At 36.6% G+C, this 25137-nt stretch overlaps 1 protein-coding gene and 1 pseudogene across 3 annotated transcripts in view; one reads left to right on the top strand and one right to left on the bottom strand.

Annotated features, from left to right (window-relative positions):
- The window catches only part of RECQL (RecQ like helicase), a gene marked incomplete at its 5' end in the record, with an annotated part of 42682 nt that overhangs the window by 1098 nt on the left and 16447 nt on the right, over positions 1 to 25137 (bottom strand). For both annotated transcript variants that reach the window (XM_081310584.1, XM_081310585.1), the window contains 9 exons: positions 118 to 337; positions 1411 to 1502; positions 3143 to 3281; positions 3737 to 3854; positions 3936 to 4084; positions 5124 to 5205; positions 5964 to 6130; positions 20287 to 20485; positions 24761 to 24867. In XM_081310584.1, the coding sequence (XP_081166710.1) occupies positions 118 to 337; positions 1411 to 1502; positions 3143 to 3281; positions 3737 to 3854; positions 3936 to 4084; positions 5124 to 5205; positions 5964 to 6130; positions 20287 to 20485; positions 24761 to 24867 (1273 nt within the window). The remainder of the gene's footprint in view (positions 1 to 117; positions 338 to 1410; positions 1503 to 3142; positions 3282 to 3736; positions 3855 to 3935; positions 4085 to 5123; positions 5206 to 5963; positions 6131 to 20286; positions 20486 to 24760; positions 24868 to 25137) is intronic.
- On the top strand, positions 15853 to 16502 carry LOC308659032 (CMP-sialic acid transporter-like; annotated as a pseudogene). The gene has a single exon. The product of its transcript is annotated as a CMP-sialic acid transporter-like (transcript).

Here is a 25137-nt window from a genome sequence, read left to right on the forward strand (position 1 = left end):
TAAATTGTTTTCTATAGCATTTTAAAGTTGACATGAATAACTACAAAGCCATTTATTCTATTATAATTAAAAAAAATAAAGATAACATGAAAGGACAAGAAATGGGTGTGTATATACTTAAGATACTGCTGTAGAAGAAAGTGTGCAATGATTTTCTCCAGGTCTTCACGAGGAAGTACAGGAGCAACCACACCCGCTACTCTCAGTTTTGATGCACCCTTTCCCATCCAAGAATCAATCAGTTTAAGCGGAGTGAGTTTTTCATTCAGTTCTTCTGCCTGTTTCAGGATCTTAATTAGATCTCTACAGTACTCTGTTATATTCTTTTTTTCAAATGCTACAATGAAAGAGACATGGTTATACCTAATTGGAATTTCAAAATGAGAGCAAGGATATCGTAAGTGGTTAAACTGGTTTAAAATTAGTTATCAATGTGAGCCACTCTTAAACATTATTATTTATTTTTTTTACTGTGTTCTAAATTAAGATGAGGCTGTTCCTCAAGTCTCTATTACTAGACCAACATATTGTAGGATTTATAGTAATGTAAAGAAAATACCCTGGTTATCAGCAGGCTAGAAAGCATAAAGTGTCCACCAGACAGTTATTAAAAGGTATATGTTATAGGAAAGTCTGTGCCTCATACTTATCTGATTCGTGTTCATTAAGCCAATTTCTAAAAACTAATATGGGTTCCTATGCCAAAAATGTCCTGGACAAATATTCCCAACTGTTAAAAGGCTGGCACTCTAAAATATCAGATTTTTGTTAACTTGGTCAGTTTAAGATAATCTAATAAACTCATAAATAACTTTCTTTAGCTGCAAAGTTAAAAGTGCAGTGACCTCCACCCAAGGCATCAGAACTAAATGAGGCTCTGTATGAAGAACTAATTAGTTTAGCTTTTCAAGAACAACATATACATACATACACAATGAAAAAAAGACACCACTAAGTTAGTGTCTTACTGAGTAGTTCATCATTTTGCTAAAATCTGTTTGCACTATATTTTCTTCCTAGTGACTACAAAATGTTAGAGATTATCATAGGGTTAGCTCATTCTTTTTTTTAATGTGTGTGTGTGTGGGGGGGGGGGTGCTGGGGATTGAACCCAGGGCCTTGTACAAGCAACTTTATCAACTGACCTATGTCCCCAGCCCATAGCTCATTCAAATATACAGTATTTCTATTTAGAAGAATCAAATTTTGCCTTATTTTTAAAAAATTTCACATGTCCTATACTTATATTGCTATATTGTGCATATTTACCTACTTCAAGACATTTTTGAATCTGGAAAATTCTAGTCATAACTTGTTTTATCTTTTTAATCCATTGGGGGGTCTAATATTTCCCTTACTTAATCCTAGTTGTATACATTAGCCTACAAAGGTTTAAAAATACACACTTACAAATGTCTTTACAGCAGTTATCACACATTTTATTACATGCTTCTGAATTCCACACTTCATCGAAATGTTGAGCTATCAATACACGGCGACATCTGCAAACAAATTCAGAGGTATGGATTATCAAATGATCTAATAATAAAGTTTTTAAAAATTACTATTTCAGGATCCTTTTTGGTTCATAAGCATGGTGACTAAGTGTCTGCACTGTCCTGAGATGTGCCTCCCTTTAAACCTGTGACACTGGTACAGTACCTTTCTTACATTAAAAAAAAAAGAGAGAGAGAGAAATCACTACTTCAGAGTATAGTTACCTATTCTATTATTCTTGCATTTCTACAAATTAGAAATCTATCACGGGTCTCACTGGGTCAAAATGAAAGTGTCAACAGAGCTGCATTTCTTCTGGAAGCTCTAGGTGAAAACTTGTATCCTTGCTTTTCCAGTTTCTAGAGGCTGCCTGGCCCCTTCCTCCATCTTCAAAGCCAGCAATAGTGGGTTGAATCCTTCTCATATCACATCAGTCTGACCTCTCTGCCTAACTCTTCCAATTTGAAGGCCCTCTGTAATTACACTGGACCTACCCATATGATCTAAACTAATCCCTATTCCCCTTTGTCATGTAAGGGAAGACATGAGTTGCAGCGATTAGGACAAGGCCATCAATGGGGGACCACTTTGCCTACTACATATTTTATGCTTTTTTTCATTATGTTCTTGAACATAATGTTTAAGAAGTTATCTGTTTGGTTTTGAGATCAGTATTTTAGAACTACTGGGAAATGTTCTTGACAGAAAAGTAGTTACTTGTATTTTAAATTATCAATGTTTTAGTCTAAACCTCAAAATACGTTTCATGAAAGTCTGCTGGACCTTTAGAGAAATCTTCATTTTCTTATTTCTCTTAATTAGATTACTATAGCATACATTGAGAGAAAATGCTATATTCTATCACCGTTGGGTTACTATTCTCCATTTCAACATTTTTGAGCCCTTCTGTGTGCAGTAAAAGTACAAAGAGGATGAAGATCTAGAGGCCATCAGGAAACTACATGGTCTAACCAAATTTACCCTAAATAGATTTATATTTATTTCATAATGTGAAACATGACCTTGTCCTCAATTATTTCCTTTGCACATTGGGTGGTAGAATGGCTCACGTTACTGAGCTTCGCTCTCAAAATACCTGTCATACACCTTTTTTTTCTTTCTTTCTTTCTCCCCCCTCCCTAGGGGGGATGGGTACCAGGGATTGAACCCAGGGATGCTTACTAGTGAGCCACATCACAGTCCTTTTTTATTTTGAGACAGGGTCACGATAAATTGCTTAAAGCCCTGCTAAATTGCTGAGGCTGGCTTTGAACCTTCAACCCTACTACTGTAACCTGCTGACCACTGGGATTACAGGCATGTACCACCATGCCTGGCCAATACACCTTTTCAAAATTATTACAGCATGTAGCTGTTACACCACACTGCCAGAAGAAAAAGGCTTCAATTCATTGTCAATGTGTATCAAAATCTTCAGTTAAACAATTAATTTAGATAGAGCATCTTTCTTGAATTAGTAATAATCAATAGAAGGTTGATACACTGGTTCCTGCCTCCAAATAGCTGATTCTACAGATTTGGGTATTAATACTAATTTACTTAGTAAGTATTCAAATAATATTGTACAATTTAATATGCTTTTCTTTTATAGTTTTAAAACAGACATGTTTTTTAAAAAGCTTACTTGCTTATGTTTTGGCAGTATGACACCATCTCATAAAGCTTCTGTTGTCCCACATTTTCCATGACCACCATTGAACTTACTCTGAATATATCTCCAAAGCCATAATACAAAATGCAGTCTGCTCTCATGTCATCTCGACCTGTGGTTTGAGAAATCCATGAGATTGCATGATTACTTATTTTAAAAACACACATGAAAAATGATAAATACGTAAAATAGGCTGGCAAAGTTTTAAACTACATCTAGAGATTTTAGAGATGTGAAAATTATTTTTAACAGCTACTCTCAAGTTTTTTAAAAAAATCACTAAAAAGACTGAACAACAATCATATTAAGTTAAAAATGTGCCTTTAAGTGACCTAGTTGAGTCAAGAGGAAATGATGAGTATCAGATTATCTTGGTACACACAAGAAACAATTCTTAACACCCCAATAGGATATAAGTAACATGTTCCTATGAAAATAAATCTGCTAAAAAGACTGTTCTAAAAGTATTACCTGATAAAGATTAAAAATACAAAATTATTAAATGTGCATGATGTGTCTTCTATAAAAGTATTCTAAAAATAACTTCTGGTTGTAAGTTCTACATACCTGCACGTCCACTCTCTTGGTAATAATTTTCCATGGATTTGCTCATTGAATGATGAATAACAAACCTCACATCTGGTTTATCAATTCCCATTCCAAATGCAACTGTTGCCACTACTACCTAAAATGTTTTAACATGTCTATCAGTTAAGTCAAGTTTAAATATTTTAAATTAGGCTTCTATTGAAAATATAATCTTAACCTGAAGTTCATTGGCTGACCATCTTGTGTGAACCTTGGTCTTATCTTCTGGTTCCATATTGGCATGGTAAGAACCTGCATGAATTCCCAAATTCTGCAAACTAACCGTTACCTGTTCAGAGTCTTTCTGAGAAAAACAGTATATGATTCCTACAACAAAATATAAAATATGATCATGTATTAGACATACATAAATAGTACCCTCCTCAGAGACCATTTTCAAAACACACACAAGCCACTAATTAATACAATACAAAGGTGGAAAAAATTCCGAGGCCCTAAGAATATATTTATTGACTTTGGGTATAATGCAAGATTTGATCACCAGCTTTCTCTAAAGCAGAAATGTGCCCTGAGCTACCAGTTTTAGTTACCATTACCTGTTTTCTCTCTCCACCCGTATCTCCTACTACATAATATTTCTCACACTGATGTCCCACAGCTCCATAAAATGTTAGTAAGTAGCTGGGGGTCTGGGGGTCGGGGTGGGGGATTCACATGATTTTGAGGAACAATGCATTCCACAAAGTTAAATAGGCTCTCTACCTTCAGGGCTGGTCAGAGCTTCCAGTGTGCTGACATAACCCCCTATTAACCCTCCAAGAAGGATAAATAACCACAGCCTTTCTCTAACTTACTTGACCCTGGAACTCCTTTTACCCAGGACACACATTACCATCTCCTGAAAATCTAGACAACAGTTTTAAAATGCTCCTTTTAAATAAACTCTTTGCTTCAATATCATTTGCCTAGTCATCAATCCTGGAATGCATATACACATACTCTCAATTTCATCTCTGCCTAAACTATTAAATATGTACTATTTATTTCTTTAATGTGTTTTTTAGACACATTATTTTGTAACCCTTTAGACATCAACGCTTAACCCTTTATTTTGTATGTAGTACTTATTATCTGAAGTTTATGCCACTGAATTAATATTGTCATTAGGTGCATTCTAAAGCAATTAAGTATTAATAACCATAATAATTCAGGCAGTTCTGACTGATAATCTGTGACATACACAAAGGTCTTAGCATGTTTCCAGAGTCACCAAGTGAATTAATTTTATCACAACACTTTCAAGTATCTTCTGCCACATGCTAATATATTTAGTAATTAATCAGTATAATTACCAGGATACTATTACTTTTTGAAAGTCCCAAAGTTTTACTTGCTTTTATATTACCTGATTGTCCTTTGTATCTCCCATTGATGAGCTTTACAATATCCTCAATAAAATCTTCAGTGTTTGAAGGCTTTTGCCGAACCTAGAAAAAAATTATCTTATTAAAAAGTTAAAGAGAAGTACCATCCAAGTAGCCATTTACTCACAACTTTTGAAGTCCAATTCTTTCATGAGCATAGTAGTTTTTTCCATTACTCTTTTACTTGTTTCATAAGCCATATGACTTATTTCTGCCACCTCTCAGACTCTCTTGATTCTTTCTTTTTAATTTGCTAGAGATGAGGAGACCTTTTTATTTTCTAATGCTATTTTTATGAAAACATACCCCACAAATAAATAACTATTCAGTTAAAACAGAAGAAAGATTGTATCTGTTCCTAAAAGGGTTAGAAAGAAAGGAAGGACAGCAACTGGGTTATTTTATTTTCAGTATGTAGTAAATAAAATCTAAATGGAGTACTGGCAAATCTCTAATATTTCTATTGTTTAGTAATTAATTTCCATAAAGATGTCAGGTCCATGATCTCATTCCTCTCTCCATCCTTGTACAAGAAAGAATGTAAACAACTTGAACAAATACATGATTTCTTATTTTATTTTAAAGGTAATATCACCCAACAAGGCAGTGTCTTCTACTTAATCTAATTAAAAGATTATACAGCACCAGAGATATGTGAATAAGATACCAATTAATGAATCTGCTTCTAATTATCTACTGATGTTAAACCTTTTTGTATTTTTAAACTGTTGCTCATGTAAATAAAAACAGACACAATGAAAAAGCATAATTTCTCTGCTATAATTCTTCACAAAAGTAATAAATTGACAAAAGTTACATACCTCATAGTAAAGATTTGGACGATTAAAAGAAGCTGTAAAAGTAAAACACTTTTCAACACACAAAATTTTCTGAGCATCTTTCAAAACATGATTTGTTGCAGTTGCAGTCAGCCCAATTAGTGATGTATTAGGAAACTGTCGCTTCAAGATACCAAGTGCCTTATAATCTGAAAAAGATAAATAAAGTGCCCTTCTTTCTATCCTCAAAGGATTAGAGTAAATTATACCCTCAATTTTATGTAGATAATCAATGACTCATAATTTTATTTCATAGCTATCTATAACATTAAATTTGCTATTGCCTACTATATTCTTCTTTTATAGGTAGATTTTTTTACACTTTTCTTCAGAAACACTGTTGTTGGACATAGGCAGAACTCCGTTGAAGAGAAAGAAACCAAATATTCCATCAACTATGCATTGATCTACGCCTGCTGAACAACAGACTCATGAGACAGTGGAAATAGCCATAGTATTTGGTTCTGTTACTATCAACAAAAGATAAAAGAAACCACTGGTCAAAAATTTTTCTACCACCTACTTCATCCAAAAGTGGCAAAAAAAAGTGGTGAGGGCACTGCTTGCAACAGAACCTATTTCAGGGAAACCATTCTGGACTCATACTTGTCATACATATCTAAATCACTACGTAAGAGATCCTTCATTTCCCTCAGCACTCAAAATATGTGGTAACTGCTAAGATAGACAGTAACTATGAACACATGGAGGAGGAAGCAACTTCTTGTGATGTTGTGCAGACTTCAAGGAGATAACATTTGAGTTGGGTCATGAAGAACAGATAGAAGTTTGCTTAACAGGGAAGAACAACAGCAAGCAGAGGACGCAGCACGTATAATGTAAATGCATTGGCATGAAATCACTCAGCATGTTCAGAAAACAGCAAGCATTTCAGTGGGGCTACACCACAGGGTGTTGTGCTGGATGATTTGCCCAATCCATTAAGTAGGGATTCTGGGTCCAGAATTCCTTCTATGTGGAGTTCTAAATTAGAGCTGACCTAAAAGAGGAACTTGTGTAAGACTTGGGAGGCGAAGTGAACTAGCTGCCATTACTCTTTGAAGGTCGTTCCATGCAGAGAGGACCATGGATAGATGCAGAAGTGCCCATAGAGCATAAATAAGACTTACATTTCAAAATTATTCTTTAGTGGCAATGCCAAGGATAGGCTAGAGCAGAGAAGACTTAAGAGAGGGAAACCAGTTTAAAAATGACAGTAATAGGCAAGAAAACAAATAATAGAGAATATGAAATAAGCCATGACACTACAGATAAATCAGAAAGAAAAAAATATAAGAGAAATATGTATACCAACTCAACACTCACAGATCCTTGTGACTATTAGGACATGAAGAGGGCAAAAGTCAGGGAAGGACAGGGGATGAGTCTTGTTAATCAATTCATCAACAGATAAATGTTGGCCGGTAACATCTCTAAGCACTAGAAATAAAGTGGTAAGCAAAACATACACAGCTACAATCCAAGGGAAAAACCCACACAATATAAGGAATAAAGCACAAAATATTCTATTATCAGAGAGTGATATCTACTCATAGTGATAAGCCCAATAGAGCTGAAGCTGAAAGAGTGAGGGAGGAAAACTAGGAAATCAGGTAGACACATAGGAAATAAATCATATATTGCCTAACAGGCCCAAATAAAGAACTTTGAATTTTATTCTAAGTACAGAAATGTTGCTGAGCAGTTTAGGTTCAAATTAACATGATTTGATGTATATCTGGGAAAGATCACTTTGGTTGCTATATGGAAAATGAACTATACTAGGGTAAGTTTAAAATCAGAGTATCTCATTGGGCTGTTGGAGTACCAAGGCTGCCCCTGAGAAACTGGGAGTCTGGGTAGATTAAAGGCATCTTTAAGTGAAAACGTCTTAGGGACCCCCAAGGAACTGATGAAGTTAAGTGTGTCGTCATTAATGAATGCTGTTCAAAATAACATGGCTTTCCTAGCTCTCAGCAATCTGGATGTAGCACTATTCCAGTTGACCTACCACTTGAAGATTCCCTGTACTACTGTATGTACTGTTTTAATGTGAAAGTAGATAATCAGCAAATTTCAGTTTCTATGCTGTGTGGTGGAGTCACACTTGTATAGTGGAAACCAGCCCAAGCTACAAAAGTTATGGTGGGGTTGTGGTGGGGAAGATGGCCGCTGTGTACAGGGGTTGCTGAAGTGCTGAGCGTGGTGCTCAGAGCAGCGGCTTTAATCGAGATTTCGCGCAGCTTGTTAGAGCTCCTTTCACCATTAATCTGTAGCGGACCACTTTGCCAAGCAGCAGAAAGAACAAAAAGATTGAAAAAGAGACGCTTGGCTCCCAGACGCTTTGCTGCTCAGAGCCGCAGGCGCTTTGCGCCCATCTGCTTCCTCTTTCACTTCGCTCCCCGCAGGAAGCTGAATGTGTAATCAGCAGTGGATTGTAAGTACCTGAGGCAAAAAAAGCTCAGTGCGCCCTGCCTTTTTTTTTTTTTTTTTTTTGAATATTTTCTATACAGGGAGAGTTAGTGGATTGGGATTGTTGGCTGGGCTGTGGTTTCGGGGCTGAAAATCCACTCCGCGGGAGCCGCCATTTGCTTTCTGCTTGCTGTCTTGATGGCTCTGTCTATATTGTACAGCAGCCACATCTAGAGGCTGGAACTGGGCTGCGTGCCGAGCCCTGTCCTCCGAAGGCTGGACCACGGCCTCGAGCGCCTCAGTCGCCTGTTCGCCGCTGCACCTTCGGGCAGAGCCTGCTCTGGGGTCGTTCGGCATCCCCTTGCGAGGAGACCCGTGCTCCAGAGGAGGGGGCCGGAGAGCCGCGGCAGTAGCCGCTTGGGCCCCGGGAGCCGGGCACCGGGCCGAGGAGCGGCGGAGGCCGCGGCGGCACTGCTAAGGTCGCGGACAAGCGCGGTGCCCGTGAGCAGAGGTGGAGGCGACGGGCAGCAGGGTTTCATTTCTAGAAAACTGGACTGGAAACAGAAGCACCCCTTTGTATAATCCCAAGATCTTGCTTATGCCAGGAAGCTGTAAGGGTAACATGAATATCATTGAGGAGGTCTAACATGGCGGCAGGCGCGGAGAGATCAAGTCTCTGACCTCTTCAACTGCGCGGGCATAGGGAGCTGTAAATTATCTAAAGGCTGTTTGCTCAGGATCACTAGGCAATGCTGAGCTGACGTGGATCTGGGGCGTACGGTCTGGGCCCCTCAGAAAACACACACTGAGCACGGATCAGCTACATTCAAGCTCCGGTTCGCCTGCTCCTCGTGACTCAGCACTAACGATCCCGCTAAAATAACTGGTCGGCCCTTCTGAACTTAGAGGTAAAAGCCAACCGAGCCTTCATAGGCAGTGGCCACAGGACAGAAACGGGGATTGGGAGAGAGAGTCAGGACCCACCCGTTGCATTGGTCACCCGGCATAGGGAACGAATGGTCACCATTTGCATGGAATACCACCTTGGAAGAGAATTGACGTCACGGGCAGAGGAGATAACTGCATTGAAACCAGCGAGACAGGTGTGTAATCCCCTAGTCATCTCTCTCCACACAGCGGGGGAAACCTTAAGGGCCCCTCCCAGCTCTCCTGTGAGCGCGATAGCCAGACCGAGGGAATCAGGAGTGGTGCCGGACTCGCGGCGCGAAACTCCTGGCTACCATTCCCACCAGTGCTGACAGCTGAGGTCTCTTGCACCAGCTACCGGGGATGTGGCTACCGGAGGGCAAGCAAATTCGCTGGGGATTCTCAGCCGCAAGCTCTACAAACTTAGGGTCTGAGGGAGGCAAATAGGGAGAGGGAGCCCAGGTGTTCATGAAAACAGGGCTCCCAGGAACAGCAGACCTGGCGTGTAGCCAGTATTGTGGTGAGCGTCACAGGAGAGCACCGCCTGGATTGAGGAACCACAAAAGAAGGCCCTAGGCACTCAGGATTGCAGACCCGCCCAGTCTGGGAGGAAGAGCTGCTGCACAGTGATCGGTTTCCACCTATTGAGAGGAGAAGCTTGGCCCAGTGGGCACAGCTCCACCTACTGGAAGAGAAGTTAAGCGAACTCTTGGACTACATTTATTATTATTATTATCATCATTTTTTTCTCTTTTTCTTTTTGTTTTTCCTTTTTCATTTTAAATTTTTGTTGTTGTTGTTCTTTTAATGTTTTTAATTTTTTTGTTTTAAATTTTTTTATTTTATTATTTTTTTTTTAAATTTTAATTTTCATTTTTTTATTATCATTATTATTTTTGTAAAAAATTTTTTTTCTTTTCTTTCTTTATTTTCTAATTTTTGTTTGTTTGTTTTTGTTTCTTTTGTCTTTTCATTTCTTTTCAATTTTCTTATTCCCCCTTCCTTGAATTCTACCTGCCTACTCTCATTCTCTTTAGAGACTTCTTCCCTTCCCTTCTAATATCCTTCCTCCCAAGCATCAAATAAATTTATAAGAGTAAACAGTAACTCAGCAGTCAAACAGAACAAGAAGTAACATGAGCAGCTTCAAAAAGCAAGGAAGAAAAGGACTACAAACAATGAAGGACAGCCTAAATATTCAGGAGGACCTAGAGTCAGCAGAAAAATGGTCACATAAAGAACTCAAGGAATACCTTAGACAGATGGATTGGAACCTTAAAGAGGATACGAGACAGCAAATCCAAACAGTGAAAGAACACATTGAAAATGAATTACATAAACAGATAAAAGAAAAAGTTAAGCATCTTTACCAGGAGATAGAGATTATTAAAAAAAAATCAAACAATAATTCTAGAAATGAAGGAAACGATAAACCAAATTAAAAACTCAATCAAGAGTATCACTAACAGAGTGGAGCAAGTACAGGCCAGAACGTCAGATAATGAAGACAAAATATATCATCTTGAAAAGAGCCTAGCCAACTCAGAAAGGCTGGTTAAAAATCATGAGAAAAACATCCAAGAGTTATGGGATAACATAAAAAAGCCAAATCTAAGAGTCAGCGGGATAGAGGAAGGTACAGAGATTCAAACCAGGGGAATGAGTAACCTGCTGAATGAAATAATTACAGAAAACTTTCCAGATATAAAAAAGGAAACGGATATACAAATTGTAGATGCATACAGGACACCGAGCACACAAAATCACAGTAGACCAACGAAAAGACACATTGTTATGAAGATATCCAATATACAGAACAAAGAGAAAATATTAAAAGCTACAAGAGAAAGGAGGCAGACCACATTCAGGGGTAAACCAATAAGGTTAACAACGGATTTTTCATCACAGACGCTGAAAGCGAGAAGATCCTGGAACAACGTATTTCAAACACTGAAAGACAATGGATGCCAACCAAGAATTCTATATCCAGCAAAATTAAGCTTCAGGTACGACAACAAAATAAAAATCTTTCATGATAAACAAAAGCTAAAAGAATTTGCAGCCAGAAAACCAGCATTGCAAAGCATCTTGAGCAAAACATTACACGAGGAAGAAATGAAAAACAATAACCAAAACCATCAGTGGGAAGTGCCTCTATAAAGTCAGGGGGCGTGGGGGAAAGCTAACCTTGGAGAAACAAACTAAAAGAAGATAAATAATCAAACATGGCTGGAAGTACAAACCATACATCAATAGTAACTCTAAACGTTAAAGGCTTAAACTCTCCAATAAAGCGACATAGGCTGGTAACATGGATTAAAAAAACAAATCCAACAATATGCTGCCTCCAGGAGACACATCTGATTGGAAAAGACATACACAGGCTGAAGGTGAAAGGTTGGGAAAAAATATACCACGCACATGGTCCTCGTAAGCAAGCAGGGGTGGCCATCCTCATATCGAATAAAATCGACTTCAAGACTAAATTAATCAAAAGGGATAAGGAAGGACATTATATACTGTTAAAAGGAACCATTCACCAACAAGACATAACAATTATCAATACTTAGGCACCAAATAATGGTGCTGTGACGTTCATAAAAGAAATTCTCCTCAAGTTCAAGAATCAAATAGACCACAACACAATAATTATGGGTGACGTCAACACACCTCTCTCACCATTGGACAGATCTTCCAAACAAAAGTTGAATAAAGAAACTATAGAACTCAATATCACAATCAACAACCTAGACTTAACTAACATATATAGAATATATCAACCAACATCAAGTGGCTATACTTTTTTCTCAGCAGCACATGGATCCTTCTCAAAAATAGACCATATATTATGCCATAGGGCATCCCTCAGTAAATATAGAGGGGTGGAGATAATACCATGCATTTTATCTGATCATAATGGAATAAAAATGGAAATCAATGATAAAAGAAGGAAGGAAATATCCTATATCACATGGAAAATGAACAATATGTTACTGAATGATCAATGGGTTACATAAGACATAAAGGAGGAAATTAAAAAATTCTTAGAGATAAATGAAAATACAGACACAACATATCGGAATCTATGGGACACAATGAAAGCAGTTTTAAGAGGGAAATTCATCGCCTGGAGGTCATTCCTCAAAAAAAGGAAAAACCAACAAATAAATGAGCTTACACTTCATCTCAAAGCCCTAGAAAAGGAAGAGCAAAACAACAGCAAATGTAGCAGAAGGCTAGAAATAATTAAAATCAGAGCGGAAATCAACGAAATTGAAGCAAAAGAAACTATTGAAAAAATTAACAAAACTAAAACTTGGTTCTTCGAAAAAATAAATAAGATCGACAGGCCCCTAGCCATGCTAACGAAGAGAAGAAGAGAGAGAACTCAAATTACTAACATACAGGATGAAAAAGGCAATATCACAACAGACGCTACAGAAATACAGAAGACAATTAGAAATTATTTTGAAAACCTATATTCCAATAAAATAGAAGATAGTGAAGACATCGATAAATTCCTTAAGTCATATGATTTGCCCAGACTGAGTAAGGAGGATACTCACAACTTAAACAGACCAATATCAATAGATGAAATAGAAGAAGCAATCAAAAGACTTCCAACCAAGAAAAGCCCAGGACCAGATGGGTAAACAGCGGAGTTTTACAAAACCTTTAAAGAAGAATTAATACCAATACTTTTCAAGTTATTTCAGGAAATAGAAAAAGAGGGAGCTCTGCCGAATTCATTCTATGAGGCCAACACCACCCTGATTCCGAAACCAGACAAAGACACCTCAAAGAAAGAAAATGACAGACCAATATCTCTGATGAACCTAGATGCAAAAATCCTCAATAAAATTCTGGCGAATCGGATACAGAGGCACATCAAAAAAATTGTGCACCATGATCAAGTAGGATTCATCCCTGGGATGCAAGGATGGTTCAATATACGGAAATCAATAAATGTTAGTCACCACATCAATAGACTTAAAGATAAGAACCATATGATCATCTCAATAGACGCAGAAAAAGCATTCGACAAAGTACAGCATCCCTTTATGTTCAAAACATTAGAAAAACTAGAGATAACAGGAACTTACCTCGATATTGTAAAAGCTATCTATGCCAAGCCTCAGGCTAGCATCATTCTCAATGGAGAAAAATTGAAGGCATTCCCCCTAAAATCTAGAACAAGACAGGGATGCCCTCTATCACCACTTCTATTCAATATAGTTCTCGAAACACTGGCCAGAGCAATTAGACAGACGAAAGAAATTAAAGGCATAAAAATAGGAAAAGAAGAACTTAAATTATCACTATTTGCGGATGACATGATTCTATACCTAGAAGACCCAAAAGGATCTACAAAGAAACTACTAGAACTAATATATGAATTCAGCAAAGTGGCAGGATATAAAATCAACACGCATAAATCAAAGGCATTTCTGTATATCAGCGACAAAACTTCTGAAATGGAAATGAGGAAAAACACTCCATTCACAATATCCTCAAAAAAAATAAAATACTTGGGAATCAACCTAACAAAAGACGTGAAAGATTTATACAACAAAAACTACAAAACCCTAAAAAGAGAAGTAGAAGAAGATCTTAGAAGATGGAAAAATATAAACTGTTCATGGATAGGCAGAACTAACATCATCAAAATGGCGATATTACCAAAAGTTCTCTATAGATTTAATGCAATCCCAATCAAAATCCCAACGGCATTTCTTGTAGAAATAGATAAAGCAATCATGAAATTCATATGGAAAAATAAAAGACCCAGAATAGCAAAAGCAATTCTAAGCAGGAAGTGTGAATCAGGTGGTATAGCGATACCAGATTTCAAACTATATTACAGAGCAATAGTGACAAAAACAGCATGGTACTGGTACCAAAACAGGCGGGTGGACCAATGGTACAGAATAGAGGACACATTAACCAATCCACAAAACTACAACTATCTTATATTTGATAAAGGACCTAAAAACATGCAATGGAGGAAGGATAGCATCTTCAACAAATGGTGCTGGGAAAACTGGAAATCCATATGCAACAAAATGAAACTGAATCCCTTTCTCTCGCCATGCACAAAAGTTAACTCAAAATGGATCAAGGAGCTTGATGTCAAATCAGAGACTCTGCGTCTGATAGAAGAAAAAGTTGGCTCCAATCTACATATTGTGGGGTTGGGCTCCAAATTCCTTAATAGGACACCCATAGCACAAGAGTTAATAACAAGAATCAACAAATGGGACTTACTTAAACTAAAAAGTTTTTTCTCAGCAAGAGAAACAATAAGAGAGGTAAATAGAGAGCCTACATCATGGGAACAAATTTTTACTCCTCACACTTCAGATAGAGCCCTAATATCCAGAGTATACAAAGAACTCAAAAAATTAGACAATAAGAAAAGAAATAACCCAATCAACAAATGGGCCAAAGATCTGAACAGACACTTCTCAGAGGAGGACATACAATCAATCAACAAGTACATGAAAAAATGCTCACCATCTCTAGCAGTCAGAGAAATGCAAATCAAAACCACCCTAAGATACCATCTCACTCCAGTAAGATTGGCAGCCATTATGAAGTCAAACAACAACAACTGCTGGCGAGGATGTGGGGAAAAGGGTACTCTTGTACATTGCTGGTGGGGCTGCAAACTGGTGCGGCCAATTTGGAAAGCAGTATGGAGATTCCTGGGAAAGCTGGGAATGGAACCACCATTCGACCCAGCTATTGCCCTTCTCGGACTATTCCCTGAAGACCTTAAAAGAGCGTACTACAGGGATACTGCCACATCGATGTTCATAGCAGCACAATTCACAATTGCTAGACTGTGGAACCAACCCAGATGCCCTTCAATAGATGAATGGATAAAAAAAAAAATGTGGCATTTATACACCATGGAATATTACGCAGCACTAAAAAATGACAAAATCATGGAATTTGCAGGGAAATGGATGGCACTAGAGCAGATTATGCTTAGTGAAGCTAGCCAATCCCTAAAAAACAAATACCAAATGTCTTCTTTGATATAATGAGAACAACTAAGAACAGAGCAGGGAGGAAGAGCAGGAAGAAAAGATCAACATTAAACAGATACATTAGGTGGGAGGGAAAGGGAGAGAAAAGGGAAAATGCATGGTAATGGAGGGAGACCCTCATTGTTATACAAAATTTCACATAAGAGGTTGTGAGGGGAACGGGAAAATAAACAAGGAGAGAAATGAATTACAGTAGATGGGGTAGAGAGAGAAGATGGGAGGGGAGGGGAGGGGGGAATAGTAGAGGATAGGAAAGGTAGCAGAATACAACAGTTACTAATAGGGCATTATGTAAAAATGTGGATCCGTAACCAATGTGATTCTGCAATCTGTATATGGGGTAAAATTGGGAGTTCATAACCAACTTGAATCTAATGTATGAAACATGATATGTCAAGAGCTTTGTAATGTTTTGAACAACCAATAAAAAATAAATAAATAAATAAAACAATTCTGGATACTGCTAAAAAAAAAAAGTTATGGTGGAACAGAATACATTATTAGGGTTTGATGCTATAGCAATTGCTATATTGTGATTAGGATTTGCAGGAGTGTATTTTGAAAAAGTCTCGAAGACTTCAGATTCTTCCCTTTGAGTGAGAAACATTAAAATGTGTGTATTTATCAGGAATTGCTGTGACATTACTTGGTGGCTACTTGTCAAATGAAGCTAAAATTTTTTAAAAGGATTTTCTTTCTATGGTTACACATATTATGTCTGCTTTGTCATTTTTCTTGCAAGTATTGGACAAGTACAAAGACATCATGAAAGGCTCTTCTGCAGCAGCTTCCATTGACCTTTCTACCACTGCTTCAATGACGCTGCTTGGATTACAGATTACCTTTGCTGTGGGTATGCTCTGAAGGAGTATACCCTTCTGGTATGTGTTTCCATCTATCTCAATGGACTACCTAGCAAGACTCGACAGCCACCCAACAAGGAGAAACAGCTTCAAAAGACAGAATCATTGAAGTGTGATTTGATCCTCAAGAGAGATTTATACTATGACTAAACCATTTGCATTAAACTAGAGCCTTAAGTCAATCTTGGAAGGTAGCTTAAATAGATAAAAAAATGAATAATATAGCACAAGAATCAAGAAGAAAGTTATGAGTGAACTACTAATATAAAGACTTAATTTGGGCCTTTTTGGGGTTGAGCTATATTGTTTTAGAATAAACAGTTTTAGTACTGTACATATAAATAGTGTATATAAAAGTATGGAGATAGCATGGTATTAAAATCAAGTAACAAGTTGTGGGACAATGTTTGAGGGTTAAAGTGCCAAAGCCATTCCTATACTAATCATTCTCTTGTTGAGGTACCAGGGGAGAAGAATGGCCCTTTCTTGTTCTCCAAATCATATACCATATCATGTTTTAGCAGTAGTAAAGACCTAACTCTTATAAAAGAGGCAGAAATCACACAGGCTGGTTCCAAAACAAACCGAATGTGTAATTTCTCAAATAGAATCTATTTCATAACTCACACAATGATTTCTGAGTGGTGACTGAGTACTCCTTAATGCTGCATTTGTGCCATCCATTGACTGGTTCATATTTCTTTGTTCTTAGATGATCTACTTTTTTTTCAAAAAAAAAAAAGACTTCTAATATATAAAGTATGGTTAAATGTTGGGCTTTCAAAAAAAAAAAAAATCCCTGAAAACAAAGCCTAGTTAAGAGAGTTATTACAATAAACCAGTAGAAAGAAGCCTACTTGGACTTAAAAGATAACAACACAAACAAAGAGAAATAGATAAATTTGAAACTCACTTTAGAGGTAGAGCTACCAGGACATGGTGGGTTAATCTGAAGAGGTAAGATAAGACAAAGATGATGTGTCACCATGAAGTTATTTTTCTCAGCTCCAACCCTAACCTTCCATACTCTTCCTTTTGATGCAGGGGTAGGAACTGCACATTACATGCCAGCTTTGCCAGGTGGTCTGACAGGACAGACCACCAGCTGTTTGCTTCCTGTGGGCTTGCTCGTGTTCCCATAAATGTCACTGCAACAGCACTGTCTGTCCTCAGAAGCAGCTGAATACAGTTGGCAGTTTTTCCAACCTTTAAAGAAACATCTTTATGAATCCACTGCACTTCTGCCACTGCCAAAATTCCAGCACCAAAGAACCATTCCTCCTTAGAGGTCCAAGGACCAATTCCACAAGGCCCCTCCTCTAAGTTTCTAAATTCTATTACTTATATTACTTTTATTCCTATTCTCTAGTCCTATGGATGGTAGTTGCTTCTTTCAGTTTTTATTTCTACGATATCTTTTAAGTTCTTTACTTTTTGAGTTATCTATTTAATCACCTTTTACATAGTTAACAATTCTTCATATAAAATTCTCTGTGTTCAAATAACAAATGTTTCCTGTCTCCTGGTTTGACCCTGAATGATATACATAGTCAGCCCTCTGTATCAGTGAATTCTATATCCAAACTAACTGTAGGTCAAAAACATTTGAAAAAAACGTTTGTATCTGTATAGAACAAACACAGACATTTTTTTATCATTATTTCCTGAACAATACAGTATAACAATTATTTATATAGCATTTACATGCTATTAGGTATTATAAATAGAGATGATCTAAAGTATACAGGATGATGTATATAGTTTATGTACAAAGACCATACCACTTTTTATTCAAGGGACTTGAGTATGTGTGGATTTTGGAATCTGTGAGAATCCTGAAACCTCTATAACTGCTAAAATTTTGCTTGAACTAATATGTGTTTGAATGAGTTTTTAGAAATGAAAGACTGAAAGGGAAATTATGTAAGAAGAAGAGTTGGAAGGAGCAAAGGCACCCAAGAGAGGAGAGGAGAAAAAAAATCAAAAGTTCTTGGTGAGGACATGTAGAAGAACAAATACTGATTCCCAGTTGCAAAAATAGAAGGAAAATGAGCAGTTCTTTGAAGTGGAATTTAGTGTTGGTCCTCTAATTAACATTCCCATTTCCAATAAACAACTAGGAATATAAATTTGAAATTTAAAAGTAAGATAATTAGATGTGGGAATAATTGATTATAGCATGGCAGCCGGTCTGTGAGACAATATTAGTCATGATAATACAAATGCAATGGTAAAAATCCTTACATGCTCAGACTGCTCAGGTTGAAAATATAGGACAAGAGTCATAGATCAGATACCTACAGTGACTGTCAGATAAGAAATGTGTGGAGTAATATGGTTGAGATAGAAGGGTTCTTAGTAAAATGAAGAGTATATATCCTGCCTATGGTATTTAAATCAATTTTTTAAAAAAAAACAATGCCCAAAATAATCCATAAACTAGACAAGTCTTCAATCCACGAGTTCACTATCCCTGGAGAAATGTAAAAAAAAAAAAAAACAGTAAAGAATCCTAGGGAACACTAATGTTTAAGGAGGGAACAAAGAAAGAACAAAGGGAATAAAAACAGGAAGAAATTCAAGGGTGTAACATTACAGAAACAAGGGAGGAGAAAGCAGCAAGGCGAGAGGTGAAGACAGTGAATAGTAGTGAACTTAAGTGGGAAGAGGAATGAAGACCAGAATGCCAGATTAAGCCACTGGAAGCAGAGTCTGCTGACCTGATTCAGTACAGTGGTGGTGGCACTGTATCCTTTAAAAAGGAATACAGGTGAGAAATGGAGATGGTGAGTGATGGGGAAGGAAATGCAGAAATAGAATACTTATGTTGATATCTTAGAAAGGTCAGCAGGGTGTTTGAGCTTCTGTTTTTGTTTTCAGGATGGGATCAGTGAGACTGCAAGTGCAGGAGTGAGGAACTTGGTAGAAAACAATCTTCAGAAGGCAGGAAGGATGAAGTGGGAGTGTCCACAATTACTTCATAAAAGAACTCGTCTTTTTTTTTTTTTTTTTTTTTTTTTTTTTTGCTTAAAAGAGGAAAAAGAAATAAATACCAATGTTTGGAAGGAGAAGAAAGAGATGTTCATATTTGACGGCACCTATTTTCTGGAAAGTAGGAGGCATCTACTGGGTATGGGTCAGGCCTAGAGGGAAAGTTAGTGATAGAAAACTTGCTGGATGCAATGTATAAAGGAGCTGAAATAGGAACAAGTAAAAGGATAGCTAAGCATGATAAAAGGCTGAACTGGAGTGGAAATTAATGCAGCTATTTAATTTTTTTTTCTTCTGACAATGTTTAGCATCAACAGCAGGAATAGGGAAAGCAGAATCTGCATGGAGCCAGCCATCTCCATCTGGCATGGGCCTGAGTAGGCTGGTAAAATGGCCAAGCAATTCAGGAAAAATACAAAAGGCAAGTGGCGACAGGAATCTGAGTGGGGGAAAGTGTGATCAATGCAGGGATGGATGGAAGCCATGAACAAATAAGCAGGAATTAAAAGAAACCTGGGAGGTCCCTCTGAGTGTGAAAAGCCTCAGAGAGAAATGAAATTGAAGTCAGGGAGTAAGATTTTTGAATATAAGATTTTTTTTTTGCATAGAACAATTCTGAGTAACTTACTTTAGGCTATAATTTATAGATTCGATTGGTGGAGTGAAGATAAAGAGTTACTAAAATATCTCATCAGACTTTGGCAGTGAAAAGTTAGGTAGGATGTTAAAGACACCCAAATGATAACAAAAGAAGACAACTTTGAAGTGGATTTAAATTCCTCATCAAATGTGAGGGAGTACTAGGAGATCATAAATTCCGCAGAGATATATAATATTGACTAATAAAAACATGTTTCAAAGATAATTGGACTAAATATTGCAGTGAGAAATAAGGAGATTAAAGACTGTGCCTTTTGGCCTCCTCACATTAACGCAAGGACAAATGGGTAATAACTACCTGACAGGATAATGTTAATGGAAGAAGAGATTTTCACCATGTCAAGCTAAGTTAGAATATGGTCCATAATACCAAGGGGTTTCAAGGTAAAACCTACATACCAGGTCTGAAATCATGTCCCCACTGACTACAGCAGTGAACTTCATCCACAGCGATTCGAGTAAATCTCCTTGCTTCATAGGCTTTCTCTAGTCTTGACATAAACATTTTGCTTTTTGCAATTTTCTCCGGAGTCACATAAATTAGCTTTAACTTGGAGTTTCTATTTACCATTTCAGCATGAACCCATTTCACATGCTCCTATTAAAAGGTAAAATAACCACAATTATAGTAGAATTTAAGTTAACAGACTGCAATACCAACTGGAAAATGAAAACATTCATCACTCAAAAGCAACAACCTGGGGCTTTTCTAGGAGCAGATGTTTGGTTCATTAAAATTGAAACCACATCCCTATACTAAATCATGGCAGCTGTGCAAAGAGCATTCTAGTGATTTACTTACATCCACATTGTTGATGGTAAAAGAATAACCTCACTTGGCCAAAAAAAAAAAAAAAAAGAATGAAAATACATGAAAAGATTCTGCAATAAAGAACATTTATTCTATAATCCAAGTTACTCCAGAGGTTGAGGCAGGAGGATCACAAGTTTGGTGCCACCCTGGGTGATTTAACAAGATCCTGTCTCAAAATAAAAAGGGCTGGCTGGGTAAACAGCTCAGTGATATAGTGCTTACCTAGTGTAAATTGAGGCCCTGGGTTTAATACCCAGTATTTGGGGAATAGAGGGTGGGCCAGCATTTATTATATGAAAGTATAATTCTAAATTGTTCATAATATATCCTGAAATGTGAGTCAAATGCCACAGCTGCAATTAAAACATGGGTTTTGTTAATCTTAACATCATATTAATAATCACTTTATACATCTGTGAACAAAGTTTATTGATTAACCATTCTGGGGATGCTATTAAACCTTTGAGCTCTTTATTTAAACATATAGACCACTAGGTTTTACATAGTATTAATCATTAAATTATTGTTTTCTAAAATAAAATTATAAATAATAAAACAAAATTAAAAGGTAACAGTTATTAGTACCTTAGTGTTGATATTATTTTACACAGTATTTAGCACTTTAGAGTTTACTTTTTCCTTCTAACCTAATGAGAACCAATAAAATAATTTTTAAAAGATGATGGCAAATGGGAAAGGAAGAGACAGTCAAAACTACTTTCATTGTCTGAGCAAAGAAGCAGTTTGTTAAATCCTGCAGTTATTCTAGGATGTGTCCTCTTTTTTTTTTTTTAATCACTCTAACTTTTCAAGCAATATCGATATGGCATGACTTTATAATTTTCTGCAACTTTCTAAGCTACTTTCTATTACTAATACTTTTTTTTTTCAGTTTAAAGGAAGTATAATATTAAAGACAATTTCACCCAGATTCATTCTGCTGAAAGAGAAAACAGACATAAGAGTTTAAATAGAGCAAAAAAATGGAAAAACTAAGGGACCACAGTTTTTGGAGATACTGCTGATTACAGGTCTGGGCAGGAAACAAACAAAATGAAAATGAATTATCTTACTGTGAAAGAAATCAAGGATTTCATGGGGTCAAATAAAAAGATCCAGGAGCCATCTTAAATGGCTCTCACTGGCCAAAGACAAGACTACTTCAGCATAAAGAGATAATAGGCCAGGTGTGGTGATGCACGCTTGTAAATCCTGTGGCCCAGGAGGCTGAGGCAGGAAGATCAAGAGTTCAAAGCCAGCCTCAGCAACCTAGAAAAGCCCTAAGAAACTCAGCAAGACCCTGTCTCTGAATTAAATACAAAAAAGGCTGGGAATGTGTCTCAGTGGTTAAGTGTAATCCTTGGTACCAAAAAAAAAGATAATAACTATGGATTGAAATACATTAAATACATAAAAAATTCATAATGTACTCATACTTGGGGAGGAAAAATGAAAAAAAAAAACTTATTAACAAGCTGTGGAGCATACCAGAAAATAAAAATCTTAACTGCAAAGTGGCAAAGAAAGGAAAAGAATCAAGCATTTTAATGTGCAAAGAGTTAATGAGTAAAAAGTTCTTATTTATACAAAAATTCCAGTTAATGTATGGACAAGAAATGATAAAATTAAATATCACCATTGTGTCACTCCTTAATGAAATAAGCACTCCCAGTGTGGCAACAATCATCAGTGGCTGCCAAAATCATTAGATGAAAGCTAAAAATAACAGATCAGGAAGATACACCTGAACCTACTGATCAAGCTTAGCATCCCTAAAGATAACCAGGTATTATGGGTACCTCCTGAGTGATACTACAGGCAGGCATATGCTTCCAAAAACAAGTTCAAATATAATCAAGCTAATCATGCTTTTAGATCTAACTAAAAGAAACAAGTTAAACAACATCACAAGAATGCAATCAGGAAAATCCAGAATGTAGAAAACCACAGGCAAATTAACATGATTTTTCAACTACCTAAATAATTTACCCAAGGAACCAAAAAAAGAGATAAGGTAAATCTTATATGTCAACCAAATATAATACAATACAATACAAGAATGTTATCTGGGCCATAACTTTTTTTAAAAAAATGAAATATAATGAGACAATTGACTATTTTTAGTTGATGATTTTTAAGGAACTGATAGCATTTTTCCCCACTTGGGGAAAGCAAGAAGACAGTCTTCCACTAGAACAAATTATGCAATCATGTTTCCCACATTTGGGGAAATCACAGGAGTCAGCACATCCAGAGTACAATGGATAGGCCTCAACCTGGGAAAATCACCTTAATGACCATGCTATCTCCCCTGCCAGGTAAATATCCTCAGGCCTTTTTATTTTAAGACAGAGTCTCTCTAAATTGCTTCGGACCTGGCAAAGTTGCTGGCTTTGAACTTGCAACCCTCCTGCCTCAGCCTTCCCAGCCACTGGGATTATAGGCATCACCAAGCCCAGCTCAGATTTTTTAGATATGAAGGTAGCATTGCACTTACACATCTTTTTGAAGTTAGAGATACATATTGAAGATTTTACAATTAAAATATGAGGCCTGGTAGGAATGGAACCACCATATAACCCAGCTATACCATAGTCCTCAGTATTTTTCCAAAAGAATTAAAGTCATCATACTTTAATATATGATTCATGCATACCCACATTTATAGGCAGCACAATTCACAATAGCCAAACTATGGAACAAGCCTAGGTGTTCAGCAACTGAAGAATGAATACAGAAAATATATACATACATAAAGACAAATTATGGCATTTTCAGGAAAACTAATGGAACTAGAGATCATTGTTAAGTGAAACAAGTCAAACTCAGAAGGTTAAGGGTCATATGTTTGCTCTCATATGTGGAAGCTAGAGAGAATTTAAAGGGGGAAAAAAAGATGAGAGTAGATCTCATGAAAAATCAAAGGGAGATCAGTACAGGAAAGACACAAGGGTGGAAGATAGGGAGAGAGAGAGGGAGGGGGAAGTGCTGAAGGAGTGATATTGGCCAAATTATATTGTTATATTGAGTGCTGTATGCAAATACAAATAAATATGTAAAAACAAATCCCATCAATATGTACAACTATAATGCACCAATTTTAAAAAATGTGAGAAAAAATAATATAAGGCCTAGGATTTGTTTCAGATAAATAAGCTAAGGGAAATAGCGTAGGGAAAACTGGGGAGACACCCATAAAACCAGATTGGACATACATTGATAAATATTAATGGTAATAATGGATACATGGCCATTTTTATACTATTACCCTATTTTGGTATAAGTTTTGAAGATATCAATAATATGCTTTTAAAAAGAATAACAGGGAACTGGAATCTAATACTTCCATGCCTTAGGCACATAATAAACTGTGTGCTCTTTTTCCTGTATTTAAAAAAATAATGTTGGGAAACACTCTCTTCTACAGATGAGGATACATTCCCAAACCAAAAAAATTCCATAGGTAGTCCATGTCTTTTTAGTATCTTATTTTTTTGTATTTAACTGATTATATAATTAAACATTTTTCCTATTTTAAAATAAACATGTCAGTAAATGTTTCCTATAAAGTACCAGATAATAAATATTATATTTTATGGGCTATATGGTCTCTACTACTATTCAACTCTGCCATTATAGTGTGAAAGCATCCATACATAATATGAGAATGGTTGTGCTCCAATAAAACTTTATTATGAATGCTGAAATGTGAATTTTAAATATTTTTTATAATTCACATTTCACAAAATACTGTTCTTTTTTGATGTTGTTTTTAACCATTTAAAAATATAAAAACATGCAAGGCCCTAGCTTCCATCCCCAGTCCTGGGGGGTGGGGGGTGGGGGGGGGATGTATGTATATGTCATTCTTAGCTCATCGGACGTACAAAGATAGGCTGTGGGCCAGAACTGACCCATGAGATGTTCTTTGTATCTCCTGATTTGTTAAAACAGTTAACATTTTACAGTTATATAGGCAATTCAACTATAGCCAAGACTCCTACTTCACTGAAGAATAAAAAAAAAAAAAAAAAAAAAAAAAAACCACAGAATTCATACCTTAGAACTAGAAGCATTTAACATGGTAGCAGAAATTCCTAATTGTTTTAAAACCATTAATTGGTCTTCCATAAGAGAGATCAATGGGCAAATCACAAGTGTAAATCCTAAAAGAGGAAGGAGGGACAAAAAAAAAAAACTTTAAATTTTACACCATCACCAGAATGACCTGTAACCATTCACTTTCTTTTCTTTACTATAACTTGTAGACCTACCCATCCTCTGAATAGAGGATCTTCAATGCAGTTTTATCAATATACTGCCTATTTCTTACCCACATTAATAACAAAAATAGATATGAGTAAATGACCAAACAAGGTGAGGATAAGGCAAATAAGCAAATATAAGACAGAAACTTCTACCCTTATTCAGTCCTA

The sequence above is a fragment of the Spermophilus citellus genome, assembly GCF_964194105.1.
Source record: "Spermophilus citellus genome assembly, chromosome: 10".
NCBI classification, from domain to species: domain Eukaryota; kingdom Metazoa; phylum Chordata; class Mammalia; order Rodentia; family Sciuridae; genus Spermophilus; species Spermophilus citellus.